Genomic DNA, 17,576 nt, shown 5'->3' with positions numbered 1-17,576 from the left:
GCCTGAACCTTGCGTGGATATGGTCATACCTGAGACAGGACCCAGTGTGGGCGTGCCTGAACATTGAACGGATATGGTCATACCAGAGACGAGACCCAGTAAGGGCGTGCCTGAACCTTGAGCGGATATACTCATGCCAAAAGACGAGACCCAGCGAGGGCGTGCTGAACCTTGCGTGGATATAGTCATACCAGAGACGAGACTCGGTGTGGGCGTGCCTGAACCGTGACTGGATAAGGTCATACCAGAGGCAGGACCCAGTGTGGGCGTGCCTGAACCTTGAGTGAATATGGTCATCCTCGAGACAGGACCTAGTGTGGGCAAGCCTGGACCTTGAGTGGATATGGTCATCCCAGAGACCGGACCCAGTGTGGGCGTGCCTGAACCTTGAGTGGATATGGTCATACCACGGACCGGACCCAGTGTGGGCATGCCTGAACATTGAATGGATATGGTCATACCAGAGACAGGACCCAGTGTGAGCGTGCCTGAACATTGAATGGATATGGTCATACCAGAGACGAGACCAGGTGAGGGCGTGCCTGAAACTTGACTGGATAAGGTCATACCAGAGACAGGACCCAGTGTGGGCGTGCCTGAACCTTGAGTGGGTATAGTCATACCAGAGATAGGACCGAGTGTGAGCCTGCCTGAACATTGAGTGGATATGGTCATACCAGAGACGAGACCCAGTGTGAGCGTGCCTGAACCTTGAGTAGATATGGTCATCCTGGAGACAGGACCTAGTGTGGGCAAGCCTGAACCTTGAGTGGATATGGTCATACCACGGACCGGACCCAGTGTGGGCGTGCCTGAACCGTAACTGGATATGGTCAGACCTGAGACAGGACCTAGTGTGGGCGTGCCTGAACATTGAGTGGATATGGTCATACCACGGACCGGACCCAGTGTGAGCGTGCCTGAACCTTGACTGAATATGGTCATATCAGAGACCGGACCCAGTGTGGGCGTGCCTGAACCTTGAATGGATATCGTCAGATCAGAGACCGGACCCAGTGTGGGTGTGCCTGAACATTGAATGGATATGGTCATACCAGAGACAGGAGCCAGTGTGGGCGTGCCTGAACATTGAATGGATATGGTCATACCAGAGACAGGAGCCAGTGTGGGCGTGCCTGAACAATGAATGGATATGTTCATACCAGAGACAGGAACCAGTGTGGGCGTGCCTGAACACTGAATGGATATGGTCATACCAAAGACAGGACCCAGTGTGAGCGTGCCTGAACATATAATGGATATGGTCACACCAGAGACAGGGCCCAGTGTGGGCGTGCCTGAACCTTGAGTGAATATGGTCATACCAGAGACAGGACCGAGTGTAGGCAAGCCTGAACGTTGTGTGGATATAGGCATGGAGCAAGTGTTTGACCTGAACACATTTACTGTGCCGAATCATTGGACACGTTTTGGATACAGGGGGAGCATACGTTTATGCATACTTTTAAATGCTTGTTTACTACAGACATTAAAACAAATATGTTGTATGTTTTAGATTATGTACTGTGTTGGGAGGTGTTTTTGTTGTTGTTTTTTGGTGAAAGACAAATTTTTCTACGTACATTACTTCACAGTTTTCACAGATACAATTATCTTTGAATGCTTAGAACCGCCGATATACTGGGTAGCACTGTATAATAATTTAAAAAATCAGTCCTACTCAAATTGTTTTAAACCAGGATGCATACCGAGAGGTTAGCGTGTCGATCGCCCTAAACTAACTCCGTTTTTCCCTGTCGCATACAAGGCCTTTGTATGTATTGTCTGTTCTATGTGAAAGTGCAAATACAAGACCCCTTGTAGTAATAGTAATAGCGGGTTCCTCCTTTTCTCTCTCAACCAAGTGTCGAAATAATTGTATGTTAGACGACAACCATCCGTTGTTAAACATATTCCGAGGTTCGTTAACAAACATTCCTTTTCTTTCGTCCGTTCGTTCTTCCTTTCATTCATTCTTTCTGTAATGCATGACGGGTAATACATTTCTAATTCAAACATTCAGGAGACACATCCGTAATATTACTCAGGTCAGTGAAGTATTTGTAATTGGGTATTTGACTGCTACGTTTTAAGGGTTCAGAAATTACAAATCTGTTATTACCTAATAAAAATATATTACAAATAACTGTTTAATATATGTATATTTTTACTCATGTTGCATGTTGGTCCAGACCATACGTTTTTGCAGTTCCCAGAACACCCTGTGATATCATCACATCCGGAAGTACAGTGACACATGTAGCTGCAGTCTACGCCATACTGACCGTCTGGACAAACTCCTAGAAAAAACACACACAAAAACAGTGACATAGATCATAGGAACTCATTGTACACTCGCTGATACTCTATTTGGGAATATCAACGACAGGATGTTCTTCGGGTGTAGTAAACAGGTCATTAGAAGAATATTTTCACTTTCAGCACTGTTATTATTACTTAATAGATTAACGATACCACTAGAGCAGATTGATTAATTAATCATCGGCTATTGGATATCAAACATTTACTAATTCTAAAACATAGTCATCAGAGAAAAAGGGATCTTTTATATGCACTTTCCCACAGACAGAAAAGCACATACCATGGCCTTTGACCAGTGGTAGTGCACTGGTTGGAACGAAAACAATCCAAATCAATTGAATCGATCCACCGAAATGGTTCGATCCTGCGACGTAACCACCTCAAGCAAGCACTGAACCGATTGATTTAAATCCTGTCGCTCGTGCTAGACTGCTGATCCTAAACAAAAAGTTCACATACAGGGGCGGATGTTGGCTTTCTTTAGACAGAGTAAACCTGCATGTTTCCAGAGTGTCCTAACATAAATTATACATATCCAGCTGTACACCAAATCGAATAAAAAGGAAACCTTCCTTTTGGAGTCGTCCCTCAAGAAACTGTGTGACCCACGACTGTACGTCAACGTCCTGTATGTGGGAGAGTGCATATCAAATAGCTATTGGTTCTCTATCGAGAAACTGTGTGACCCACGACTGTACTTCAACGTCCTGTGACCGGCCTCGGTGGCGTCGTGGTTAGGCCATCGATCTACAGGCTGGTAGGTATTGGGTTCGGATCCCAGTCGAGGCATGGGGTTTTTAATCCAGATACCGACTCCAAACCCTGAGTGAATGCTCCGCAAGGCTCAATGGGTAGATGTAAACAACTTGCACCGACCAGTGATCCATAACTGGTTCAACAAAGGCCATGGTTTGTGCTATCCTGCATGTGGGAAGCGCAAATAAAATATCCCTTGCTGCCTGTCGTAAAAGAGTAGCCTATGTGGCGACATCGGGTTTCCTCTAAAACAGTGTCAGAATGACCATATGTTTGATAAAAAAAAAATCAATGTGCTCTAGTGGCGTCGTTAAATAAAACAAACTTTACTTTTCAACGTCCTGTATGTGGGAGAGTGCATATAAGATAACTATTGGTTCTCTATCGAGAAACTGTGTGACCCACGGCTGTACATCAAATCCCTGCCTGTGGGAAAGTGCATATAAAAGATCTCTTGGTTGTCTATCGAAGTAAACTTTGTGGTTGTAGCACTGTTAACATATGTCGTAAGAGAAAAACAGGCTTTGTAAATTCGGCGCGATTAGTTCGTACTTACTAATGATACAACTATAGCGATAATTTACACAAATCTTACCTGATGTTACACGACAACACGCTCAAATTGTAAAGACGAGCATACATATCAAGTGTTCCGACATTTTGTAATACACCGTACACCAGGAAGTTAAATAAGTAGAGAGATGGCTGGGTTCGTGCAAAATTAGCTGACCTGACAACTTCACTATGCATTTCCATCATTCCACTCACAATATTAGAAAAATCCATTTCAAAATGCAATGGATAAATTCCTTGGTTATGGTCATGTAATACAAATGCGGTACATGCACTTGAAAATAAAATAAATGGGAAATATTGGAATAAATAGGAACTGTTTAAATAATGAGAGGCGCCAGTATCCTAAGTTAATTAAATACGCAGAAAGGAAACTGCTTTTCGTGTTGTTTACATTATAATTTAATTTTTATGTGTACCATTGATTGTCCAGGAATGCAAGTCCGGCCCGGTTTTGATATCCTGGAAGTCAGACCAGCATTCCTAAGGAACGTAAGACATAGGACTTGCATTTCTATGTATAACAGACATAGGACTTGCATTTCGATGTATAGTAGACCTAGGACCTGCATTCCTAGGAGATTCCTAGTCCGGGCGGATAACTGTTCCTACGGACTTGCATTCCGTTAAAACCGGCACCAGCCAGTCATATCGACACAATCGATATATCGACTCAAGCAAGTTCGACACGACGGTGCTCGGCTGTGTATATAAATAGCAGGTGCGTGTGCATGGTTTGGGGCTCCTTTTAAAAACATATTTTCCGGGAGATTGTAACTCGAAACCCTTGAGTTGTGTATTAGAAAGAACAAATATTGGGATATTCAGAACCGTTTATCAGCATTTCCTCAATCGCAACTAGTGACCATGATTAGTACATCATGTGTTGTGGTGTGTACTATCAGGAAGTGCATTTAAACGACCCCTGAATGGTTTTTATTTTTTTTATTAAGCCACTAGCTACTAGTTATGCATTTGTCACTAACGTCGGACGTCGGGCTAGCGGATTTGTCGAACTCTGTAAGACGTACTGCTTTAATGTTAGGAGTAGCCTCTGGTTCGATGGCGAATTTACTTTTTCTCGATTCACCAAATGCATTGTGCGGGGAAATACATCGTCTTGCTCTTTGTAACACCAATACGTCAAGAATGAAATAGTTTTCAATACCTGCACACAAATATGTAACATAAAACCCAGCCTCGGCTGCATACCTTTTATGTTCACATATAGAGATTATAAATTCAGTTTACAATACTGAATACCTTGCTATCAGCAAGCGTAGTGTCGAGATATAACATCCTGGTTCTTCATGCATTAAAAATGTCGAACTGTTTGACGTTTGCGTTTCTCTCTGTAATGTGGAGTTGCATCCAAATCAGTACAGTATCAGGTATGATTTTATACTATAATTATAATATGGAGTGGGTATGCAATTGAGAGATTATTATTCATAGGGGCCATTCTAATATTACGTAACGCTCTAGGAGGTGGGTGGGTGTAGGGTCCAGACTTTATGTAGCGTTACAGGGTGTGGTTTTACAAAACAGCGTTACGTAACCCACGTTTTAAATAACCTTATTGTCTCTTTTTAAATACAATATTAGTGGTTATATATTAACCGTGTTTGTAATCTTTCTAGTGTTTGCATTATGTCAAACTTTATTTTATTTCATCATATACATGTATTATATGTTCGTACTTTCTGAATTATTGGGCCACTAAATCGAGTTTGGGCTACTTACAAATATTAGAATGTTCAGAAACACACTGTGTATACAGACATCGATATTCTAAATCAGAAAACATATTTAAAGGGACAAACCTGAGTTTGCAACCATTGTATAATGTTTCCGACAAATGGAGCCTTTTCGACGACGTAATATACAAATTAAATACATTTTTTTATTTAGAATATCAGTGTCTGTATTTACAAGGTGTTTGTTGTTGTTCTAATGCTTGTATAGTAGCCAAAACCGGATTTTACCTCCCAATAATTTCGTACGTACGAACAAAATATATATCACGAATTAAAGTAAAAATTGAGTGCTACAAACATTAGTATACAATCGCAAATGCATTCGATATACAGACACTGGTATTCTAAACAAGAAAATGAATTTATTATGAAATAGTGGTCGGCAACAAGGCTATGTTATCGCAAACATCTTATAATGGTGCAAATTCAGGGCAGTCCCTTTAATATGTAATACTAAAGTAGTTTCGGAAATAGAATAACACTAATTTTCGTCGATTATGTCTTTCATATTAAAATGACAAGTAAACATTTTGTAAATATCTATTTAATGATACTCTACCTAATTTAGCATTTATTTGTTTGGGCTCTCATTGATGTACAAGGTGGTGTTTACTCTTGAAATTAAAAGAAATATGTCAATACACAGGTGATTTGTGTAATTTATTGGAACAGACTATAACACATTTTGATCGACATGTGTCAATTTCATTTATCTTTAAACACACTTTTACTTTAAAAGTGCAAGTTAACTGAGTATTTTGAATTGTAGCATACGTTATTAATTATGATCAGCATATTTAGTGAATATAAATTAAATCTAAGTACATTAGAAATTTACACAATCTTGCAACCACTTAAAGGTGCTATATCATAGTTATATGTGACCATCTGTTTGTGATAACGATTCTCCAATAAAAATGTATTTTCTACTAGTAGATACATTTATATTGTTAGAATCATTTATGGGCATATAGTTGAAGGTGTAGTTTTTTTTAATTTTGAAGCAAAATTTAATTTAAAAAAAAATTGTTTGCAATACCTGTGATTATGCAACCTGGAGATAGCACCTTTAACTCATGTACATAGAACATTTAATACCGGTATAATATATCACACACTCAGAATGGTTCTTGACAGTTTTGCTCAAACCTTACTAAGAAATATCTACAAATATTTTGTTTTTGAGAGGGATAAGGGTAAATCGTCATCAGAGACAGTCCCTCACATATTGCAACAGCAATGAAATTAACATATGTCGATCAATTTGTTTTGTAATCTACTCCAATAAAGAGATTTGTAATCCAGATACCGACTCCAAACCCTGAGTGAGTGCTCCGCAAGGCTCAATGGGTAGGTGTAAACCACTTGCACCGACCATTGATCCATAACTGGTTCAACAAAGGCCATGGCTTGTGCTATCCTGCCTGTGGGAAGCGCAAATAAACGATCCCTTGCTGCTAATCGGAAAGAGTAGCCCATGTAGTGGCGACATCAGGTTTCCTCTCAAACTCTGTGTGGTCCTTAACCATATGTCTGACGCCATATAACCGTAAATAAAATGTGTTGAGTGCGTTGTTAAATAAAACATGTCTTTCTTTCTAATTTCAAGAGTAAACACCACCTTGCACATCAATGAAAACCCAAACAGGTAAATGCTAAATTAGGTAGAGTATCATTAAATATATATTTACAATTTATTTACTTGTCAGTTTAATATGAAAGAAATAATCATCGTAGTTATATCCAACTAAGACGGGCTGGACGTGGCCCTGTGGTAAAGACCTATGTATATGTTTCACTGAATGCTTTCTGTTTGAGTTTCGTAGTTATATCCAACTAAGAGGGGCTGGACGTGGCCCTGTGGTAAAGACCTGTGTATATGCTTCACTGGATGCTTTCTGTTTGAGTTTCGTAGTTATATCCAACTAAGAGGGGCGGGACGTAGCCCAGTGGTAAAACACTCGCTTGAAGCGCTGTCAGTCTTGGATCGACCCCCGTCGGTTGACGCAGTGGGCTATTTCTCGTTCCAGCCAGTGCACCACGACTGTTATATCAAAGGCCGTCGTATGTGCAATCCTGTTTTGTGGGATGGTGCATATATAAGAGCCCTTTCTACTAATGGAAACATTACCTTTTATAGATGAACAATTACAAATAGCATCACAACACTTAAAGGTGATTATCATTGACCATCATAAGCATAAGAGACGAGTTGGGGAAAGGGTCTCTGTATTATTATACCTGGCTGTTGGGAACACCATAACCGTACAAGACAGGGTAGGGTGAGGATAAGCGAGGTTAACTCCCCAGTGCTGGTGGGGAGGGGGGGGGGGGGGGACGATAGATACGTTCGTGCAAAATGAGCTGACCTGACCTGACAACTTCACCATGGATTTCCATTTCCACTCACAATATTAGTAAAATCCATGTAAAAATGCAATGGATAAATTCCTTGGTTATGGTCATGTAATACAAATGCGGTACATACACTTGAAAATAAAATAAATGGAAAATATTGGAATAAATAGGAACTGTTTAAATAATGAGAGGCGCCAGTATCCCGGTTCGTCCTGCATCACAAAATGTCGAACTGTTTGACGTTCGTGTTTCTCTCTGTAATGTGGATTTGCTTCCAAATCATTACAGTATCAGGTATATTTTTATACTATATATGTTATGGAGCAGGTATTCAGTTGAGAGATTATTATTCCTATTAACACTCATCAGTGCAGTTGCAGGAACTTACTAATCCGTAGCCTACTCGTGGGGTCCAACTAGACCCCACCCCGTTTTTGTTATTATTCATGACAAATTTGTCTTAGAATATATTGCACGACTGATATATCAAATACCGTGCTATGTACTACCCTGTCTGTGGGATAGTGCATATAAAAGATCCCTTGCTGCTAATCGAAAAGAGTAGCCCATGAAGTGGCGACAGCGCGTTTCCTCTCTCAATATCTGTGTGGTCCTTAACCATATATCTGACGCCATGTAACCGTAACTAAAATGTGTTGAGTGCGTCGTTAAATAAAACATTTCTTTCTTTAAAATATATTGATATGGTTATTATGATTCCCTCATATAATAATAATACAGTGTAGGTTTCCTTCTTTTATTTTCTGACAAATGTAAATGAAGGAACAGAAGTCACAAGTTGGTGATGTAATTTCTATTTTCCTTTGCGACATGAAACATTGTATACAACGTGTTAATACATATAATAATATAGGTCTCAGCTCGTGAATGACACGCGGGTCTCCCGATAGAGTTAATATTGCGACTGAGAACCTCAAGGGTAAAACAGCAGAGCTGTCCTCCTTGAGTCTCCCCATGGATCTGTGTAATTTTTCCTTTTCTTATTTCTAACAAATGTAAATGAAGGAACATATGTCACAAGTTGGTGATGGTTTACAAGTTAACAACATGATAATGCAGATATTATACAGGTCTCAGGTCTTGGATGAATGGCACACAGGTCTCTCTGACATTGTTAACATTGCGACTGAAAACCTTCAGGGTCCTCCTTGGGTCTTCCCTTGGATATCTGCCCTTGAGTATCTCTTTGGATCTCCTCTTGTTCTTCCCGTGGGTCTCTCTTTCATGCATAGAAACACTAATATTTATAAGATACATATGCTTGTTGACACGTGCTATAATGGGTTCTAATTCTTAGCTGTTAAGTTGGGCACAACAATTAAAATCCGTAGGTATCTTAATTGCTGTAATTTAGGTGGACACTAATTGGTCTGATTGCTAACCCCTAATTACCTAAATACTAAGTTAATGCTTGCATGGCAGGTATCACAATAGCAATTAACTGAATAGTACATGCACAGCTAAATATATAAATTACATTTTAATATAGTTCTAAATGTTACACTCTGACAATAACACTACCCCCCCCCCCCAAAAAAAAAAAAAAAAAAAAAAAACCCACCAAAAAACCCAACAACAACAACCAAAAAACCAACACAAAAAAACCCCAACCCCCACAAAAAACCCAAGAAAAAACAACCCAAACAAAAAAAAAAACGAAAAAAACAACAACAAACAAACACAAAACATCCAACACCAAACAACAACACAACACACAAAACAACAACAACAAACTAATAAACATGTGTGGTATAAAATTATTTTAAATGAGTGACATTTATGTAGTGTTACAGGGCGTGGTTGTTGTACAGAACAGCGCTAAGTAACGCCATTTTAAAATTTCTCTATTGTATCTTTTTAAATACAATATTAGTGGTTATATATTAAAGGCGATTCTGATCCATCTAGTGTTTACACCAGGTCAAACTTTATTTTATTTTATATATACGAAATTATTGTGATACCAAATCATGTTTGGGCTACTTATAAATATTAGGACGACCAGAGATACTGAATATACAGACACTGATATTCTAAACTAGTCGTTACAACATTTTATTAGTTAAAACATCTTACAATGCGACAAACTCAGAATAGTCCCTTTAAGAAATAAGAAACAGCGATATAGTAAACAGTGTAATATTTCCACATAGGAGACCAGTGGCTAATCCAGAAAATCCATTTAGGAGGGAAGGGCATGCGTAAGGACAAACCTTTTTTAATTAGATGTTCCTCTGATTCTCCAACGTTAAAATTAATTAATTTAAAAAAAACATTTAGGGGGGGGGGGGCAGGCCCATGCTATCCACCCTTAAACCGCCACTGGAGACATAACCAGTTCTGCTAGTCAGCCATCGATGTGGTTGCGTGAAGTATTCAAAAGACTACAGGCAATGACGTTTAAACATTTCCTAACAAAAGAAGCAAAACAAGTTTGATGCAAGCCTCCATGAATAGGTCGTACAGACCTTACACTTTGAAAGACATGAATTTAAAAAGAGCTAAGATGAGGACGCTATTAGCTGACTTCACGAAATAGTACTCAGTAATAAAGAACTGAATAGAAAACACGCAGAATGTGACATTGACCCAATACGACATATCCATTCAACACGTAGGCGTATTTGTTACCATGTTTTGACTCTGAGTACATATTTAATTGCTTCTGTCCTTAAGGCAACAACACACGACACGACATAGAATAACCACAAAAATAGCCGATTGTGACAAGACATTACGACTTCATCGGTTGCTATGCAATTGGCTATTACGGTACGAAGCACTCTTGTCGTTTGGCGTCGCATTTATTGTACTATCCGTATTGTACTATGCTCTGGCTTCTGCACGTTTGTATACGTTAATACGGAAATTGCTCGTTTTACAATACCAATGACCCGCTCATTTAAAAATATTCAAGTGCCCCCTGTTTTTCCTCTTTTAATGTTTTTCCCATTGCGATACGTTTATTACGAATTCTTTTTCCCCCGTAATACTGAACTACCGGTTGTAATGTTTGCTCAATTACTTCATTAGTATTCCCCTAGTTTGTTTTGAAGAGTATACATATAGCGACCGGGCAAAGCGAGCCCAAACTTCGCTCTGACCAGCTTGACTTCGCCTGTGTCGCCTTTTAAAAAATAGCCATCACTTGCAATGCACACACTAATGGATGAATGGTGAATAACTTGAGGAACACTTATTCATAGATAGTAATTAGGTGTGAAGTGTCTGAGAGTTTGAAGAGAGATTGGCGCCACAAGATCATGCGACAGGCTCACAAATAGACGGTCTAGCTCAGACAGCACCCATGTCTAGCACGAATAGTTGGCCTAAACGTGCTACTGACTGTTGAAGCGTATTGTCAGGCGAATGTGCTGGAAATTTTACAAGGGCGGGGATCTAGACTATGACTATGTTCCACCTGAAAATACATTAAACAAAAAATATTCGTTTGGAGCAGCAGACCTCGACGTAAAACAAATGCGGGGAGTAATTAACTAGTTTTACGTAGACTTTGTCATAATGAATACATTCAACACACAAAACAGATAACGAAATTATAAAATAGTAACGGCAAACCTGTCCTAGCGGATTTTTAATGTATATGCACTCATAGTAAGCTGTGACCTATAAGCGGCCACTGTAAATTATTTTAAAAAAAATATTGTAAAAAACAAAAAACAGTGACACGGTGCAGCAAATAAGCAATGTTCACACCTTCACGGATATTAGTACCCATTCAGTCTGACAACTCCACATTGTATTAATTAAGAAAGTGTGACGGTGGAACGAATTTAATTGCCTCTGGATAATCTAAGCTTGACCGTGGTAGATGAATCTACTAGGACAATACTTTGCATGGAGTAGCTATTAAATTAAATGAGAAGAGTTCAAGTTCAAGTTCAAGTTCAAGTTCATTTAAGGTGATTTAAAAAACAACAACTATAGAGCACATATCCATCAATTAGCAGTACAGACGGTAAACAATAAAAAAAATAAAATAAAAAAAAATACAGATTTTAAAAGTTCCACCTGTATTAAGATAACTTCTTTTTGCGTATTTTATTTTTGGATTCAAAATTCAAGTATCCCTGTTGTTAAAAACATCACCTTCTATAAAGATTGAGAGAGAAGTGACTTCACTCTATGTTTTGACCTTGCGTGAGGCCTGTATATATATATATATATATATATATATATATATATATATATATATATATATATACATATATATATATATACATATATATATATATATATACATATATATATATATATATATATATATATATATATATATATATATATATATATATATATATATATATATATATATATAAATACTTGATTTCCATATGGGGATTAACCACTGGAAAAGGAATTGTGTTTTAATTCGCTACAAAAACGCTGAAAAGATAATAACGTATGTTAAGCGTACCCTAAGCATGACCATCTTTGTACTTTGATTTGTTCGCATTCAGGTCCATTCCACTAGTATATCGTACAAACATCGTGCTAAATATAACGTACACAGATTAATTCCATAGAAATAACGGTAATGGAAGCCACCATCTTTTTCACTTAACTTAGAAGTGGCAATATACACAGCAGCCGTATACACAACATTGTTTAAGGAAACACAGAAAGGAAGTTTGTTTTCTTTAACGACACTACTGGAGCACACTGATTTATTAATCATCGGCTGTTGCATGTCAAACATTTTGACGTACAGTCTTAGAGAGAAGATCCACTACATTTTTCATTTAGTAGCAAGGAATTATTATATATCCACTATCCCACAGGGTGTGCCTGAACCTTGAGTGGATATAGACATACCAGAGACCGGACTCAGTTTGAGCGTGCCTGAACCTTGAGTGGATATGGTCATATGATAGACAGGGCCCAGTGTGAGCGTGCCTGAACCGTGAGTAGATATGGTCATACGAGAGACAGGGCCAGTGTGGGCGTGCCTGAACCTTGAGTGAATATGGTCTTAAGATAGACAGGGCCCAGTGTGGGCGTGCCTGAACCTTGAGTAGATATGGTCATACGAGAGGCAGGGCCCAATGTGGACGTGCCTGAACCTTGAATGGATATGGTCATACCAGGGGCCAGAACCAGTGTTGGCGTGCCTGAACCTTGAGTGGATATGGTCATACCAGGGGCCAGAACCAGTGTTGGCGTGCCTGAACCTTGAGTGGATATGGTCATAACAGGGGCCAGAACCAGTGTGGGCGTGCCTGAAACTTGAGTGGATATTATGGTCTTACCAGGGACCGGACCAAGTGAGGGCGTGCCTAAGCCTCGAGTGGATATGGTCATACCTGGAACCGGACCCAGGGTGAACATGCCTGAAACTTGAGTGGATATGGTCATGCCAGGGACTGGACCCAGTGTGGGCGTGCCTGAACCTTGAGAGGATATGGGCATGGAATAAGTGTTTGACCTGACCTGATAACATTTACTGTGTCGAATGATCGGACATGTATATCGTTTTGGATACAGGGGTAGCCTACGTTTATGCATACTTTTAAATGTTTCTTTACTACAGGCATAAAAACAGATTATGCACTGTTGTTGTGGGGTTTTTTGTGGTTTTTCTTGTGTTTTTTGGGGGGTTTTCTTGGTGAAAGACAAATTTTACTACGTACTTCACAGTTTTCACAGATAAAATTAATGATCTTTGAATGCTTAGATGCTCCGATACACCGGATAGCAATGTATACCAAAAAAAAGATGTTTTAAACCATTATGCAGAGCGAGAGGTACACTCCCTGGTACTCTTTTTGAGAATGTCAATGACATAATGTTCTTTTGGTGTAGTGACAAGTCATTAGGAGAATATTGCCACGTCCTGCAGGGCTGTTATTATCAATGGTAAAACACAATAATATATATATATATATATATATATATATATATATATATACTCTTCAAAAAAAGAAACGCAAAAGGGTACAAATGGGTTATAACTCCGATTTTATGTTTCCTACCGGTTCATGCTTTGTGAATATAAGGTCATTGCATGTCCCAAACACATTCCCACGGTTACATTCGATAAAACGCAGCTACTGTACAATAAAGTTCCAAAATGTGAATATTCGCAAAAACGCAGCCACGTGCAAACCATGTCACCACTGCACGTGCGTTGTCTGCACGTGCAACATGAACACCGACAGTATAAAAGTGCAGGGTGTTCGCTTGCCTGGCCTCTGTATCTGGCCGACAGTTGACAATCCAGGACATGCCACGTCTCAGTGAACCGCAGAGAAACAATGCCATCGGCCGACTAGACGCAGGCGAATCCAGAACGGCCGTTGCCAGGGCATTCCATGTGTCCCCAAGCACCATCTCCAGACTGTGGGACCGTTACCAGCAACATGGATCAACACGTGACCTCCCTAGATCCGGTCGACCACGGGTCTCTACCCCCGGGCAGGACCGCTACATCCGGGTACGCCACCTTCGGGAACGATTGACTACTGCCACCTCCACAGCCGCAGCAATACCAGGTTTGCGCAGGATATCCGACCAGACCGTACGGAACCGCCTACGTGAGGTAGGAATTCGTGCCAGACGTCCAGTTCGAGGTGTCATCTTAACACCACAACACCGTCGACTCCGACTGCAGTGGTGCCAGATTCATCGACAATGGCCTCAACTGCGATGGAGACAGGTGTGGTTCAGTGACGAGTCCCGATTTCTGCTCCGACGTCATGATGGAAGATGTCGCGTGTATAGGCGTCGTGGTGAACGTTATGCGGCAAACTGCGTGCGGGAAGTGGACAGATTCGGCGGGGGTAGTGTCATGTGTGGGCAGCCATCTCACACACTGGCAGAACTGACCTGGTCCACGTGCAGGGCAACCTGAATGCACAGGGCTACATTGACCAGATCCTCCGGCCACACATCGTTCCAGTTATGGCCAACGCCAACGCAGTGTTCCAACATGACAACGCCAGACCTCACACAGCACGTCTCACAACGGCTTTCCTACAGAACAACAACATTAATGTCCTTCCTTGGCCATCGATATCACCGGATTTGAACCCAATTGAGCATATATGGGACGAGTTGGACCGACGCCTCCGACAGCGACAACCACAGCCCCAGACCCTGCCCGAGCTGGCAGCAGCCTTGCAGGCCGAGTGGGCCACCATCCCCCGGGACGTCATCCGTACTCTGGTTGCTTCAATGGGCAGGCGGTGCCAGGCAGTTGTCGACACACGCGGAGGCCACACCCGGTATTGACTCCAGATGACCTTGACCTTGGTGGTGTGTCCTATCACTTACTCACAATGGACTAGAGTGAATTGTGAACAATCCTGCAACATTTGGTAATTATCGGACTCACCATTCAATAATTAAATCAATTCTCCAAATGTTACGACAATGTGGTTTTGCGTTTCTTCTTTTGAAGAGTATATATATATATATATATATATATATATATATATATATATATATATCCTCGCGTTATGAGTTTTGCTGCGGATAAACAACGACCCCGCGTAGTGTAAAAATAACGATGTTTTTCTTGTCATTATTGACAGACATAAGCTATATATATCATTAAAATATTCACATTAAATTCAATATATACTGATACTTTTAGTTTTAGTTTGAGTTTACTTGTGTATGCTGTAATATTCTAACCTTTTTCATGCGGTATGTATTTTGAAGCGGAACATCCAAATAACGTCTGATTGACCAATATTCAAGAAAAATAACTCCACACAACTGAAAACGATGTGTGGTGGTCCATATATTCCATATTAATAATACAAGTAAAAAATAAGACCATTAAAATAAATTTTAACCCTATTGTCACATGTAAAACATATAGCTCAGTGGAAACATAGTCACTATTTGTATATTGATATGGTGGGATAAATTTGACAGACTTTAGAGCATTTTTTTAGAGCATTTTTGTTTGTTTGTTGATTATTACTATTATTCAAAACAATGTCCACTACACATTTCATGTTGAATAGATACTATTTTAAGATGTAATATGAATACGTCGTTTAATCCTGACTCGATATAATCGTATGCAGTGCATGTAAGGACAATGTACTCGTTCGGACGTCCATAAAAATAGATTGACGTAGGGTTGATCTAATTACTGTATGTTGATTTCACTAGTAGCAGACGACAGTGTTTCGTGCAGTAGGTGAGTAAAAGTCATTGTGGAAATTTGGAGATAGAGGGATGTTTTTTTGCCCATTGGACAGAGATATCCAGCTTTTGCACGGTGCTAGAAAAATCTGTCTGACCCTAGGGCTAGATAAATCTGTCCGACCCGAGGGCTAGACGATTTCTACATATGCACATGCGCGTGGCGTCATAACTCGTGTTTTACGACGATTCACGTCATAACTCATGTTGTTTTTTTTCTTCAGAATTCTGTTTGGCATTTAACGTATCATGTTTTTAAAAATATTTAAACAAATTAATATTTTCAACTTTATATTTATTGGTAAGTTGTTACATTTGTATGTCGTTGCATAATGTGGACCATATTTTTCCTCGTATGATTAAAAGAGTTTGTAGGTGAAATGTTTATGAATCGTTCTACAATAAACAAACCGTAGCTTACAAAATTAATGTTTTATCTACTCCTCACAACGGTGATAGATTCTATTAGTATGTATGTTAAAAAAGTGTCTTACGGAAAATAGTACTTTTAGTTACATGGTATTTTTAATTGATTATTCTTACCGCAAACTGGTAAATTGTAAAAATTGCTTTATTCTTATCAATAAAAAATACTTCCGTCAACAAAAAACGTCTGCATTTGACGTCATAGCTATTCTTTGATGATGCACGATTGCTATTTGAAGATAGCTCACCAAAATACATACCGCGTCATAATATTGGAGAATTGATTTAATTATTGAATGGTGAGTCCGATAATTACCAAATGTTGCAGGATTGTTCACAATTCACTCTAGTCCATTGTGAGTAAGTGATAGGACACACCACCAAGGTCAAGGTCATCTGGAGTCAATACCGGGTGTGGCCTCCGCGTGTGTTGACAACTGCCTGGCACCGCCTGCCCATTGAAGCAACCAGAGTACGGATGACGTCCCGGGGGATGGTGGCCCACTCGGCCTGCAAGGCTGCTGCCAGCTCTGGCAGGGTCTGGGGCTGTGGTTGTCGCTGTCGGAGGCGTCGGTCCAACTCGTCCCATATATGCTCAATTGGGTTCAAATCCGGTGATATCGATGGCCAAGGAAGGACATTAATGTTGTTGTTCTGTAGGAAAGCCGTTGTGAGACGTCCTGTGTGAGGCCTGGCGTTGTCATGTTGGAACACTGCGTTGGCGTTGGCCATAACTGGAACGATGTGTGGCCGGAGGATCTGGTCAATGTAGCCCTGTGCATTCAGGTTGCCCTGCACGTGGACCAGGTCAGTTCTGCCAGTGTGTGAGATGGCTGCCCACACCATGACACTACCCCCGCCGAATCTGTCCACTTCCTGCACGCAGTTTGCCGCATAACGTTAACCACGACGCCTATACACGCGACATCTTCCATCATGACGTCGGAGCAGAAATCGGGACTCGTCACTGAACCACACCTGTCTCCATCGCAGTTGAGGCCATTGTCGATGAATCTGGCACCACTGCAGTCGGAGTCGACGGTGTTGTGGTGTTAAGATGACACCTCGAACTGGACGTCTGGCACGAATTCCTACCTCACGTAGGCGGTTCCGTACGGTCTGGTCGGATATCCTGCGCAAACCTGGTATTTGCTGCGGCTGTGGAGGTGGCAGTAGTCAATCGTT

The 17,576-nt window shown here is 40.4% G+C and overlaps 1 protein-coding gene across 1 annotated transcript in view; it reads right to left on the bottom strand.

The window, feature by feature from the left end:
• Nucleotides 1-1,323, bottom strand: part of LOC121387186 (mucin-17-like) — a 3,833-nt gene extending 2,510 nt beyond the window's left edge. Inside the window, exon 1 of the mRNA XM_041518212.1 lies at nt 1-1,323. This exon is cut by the window's left edge and continues 241 nt beyond it. Coding sequence (XP_041374146.1) covers nt 1-1,323 — 1,323 coding nt within the window.
• Between the last annotated feature and the right edge of the window lie 16,253 nt (nt 1,324-17,576).

The sequence above is a fragment of the Gigantopelta aegis genome, chromosome 13 (genome assembly GCF_016097555.1).
Source record: "Gigantopelta aegis isolate Gae_Host chromosome 13, Gae_host_genome, whole genome shotgun sequence".
In the NCBI taxonomy this organism is placed as follows: domain Eukaryota; kingdom Metazoa; phylum Mollusca; class Gastropoda; order Neomphalida; family Peltospiridae; genus Gigantopelta; species Gigantopelta aegis.
This window is presented reverse-complemented; position numbering and strand designations above follow the sequence as displayed.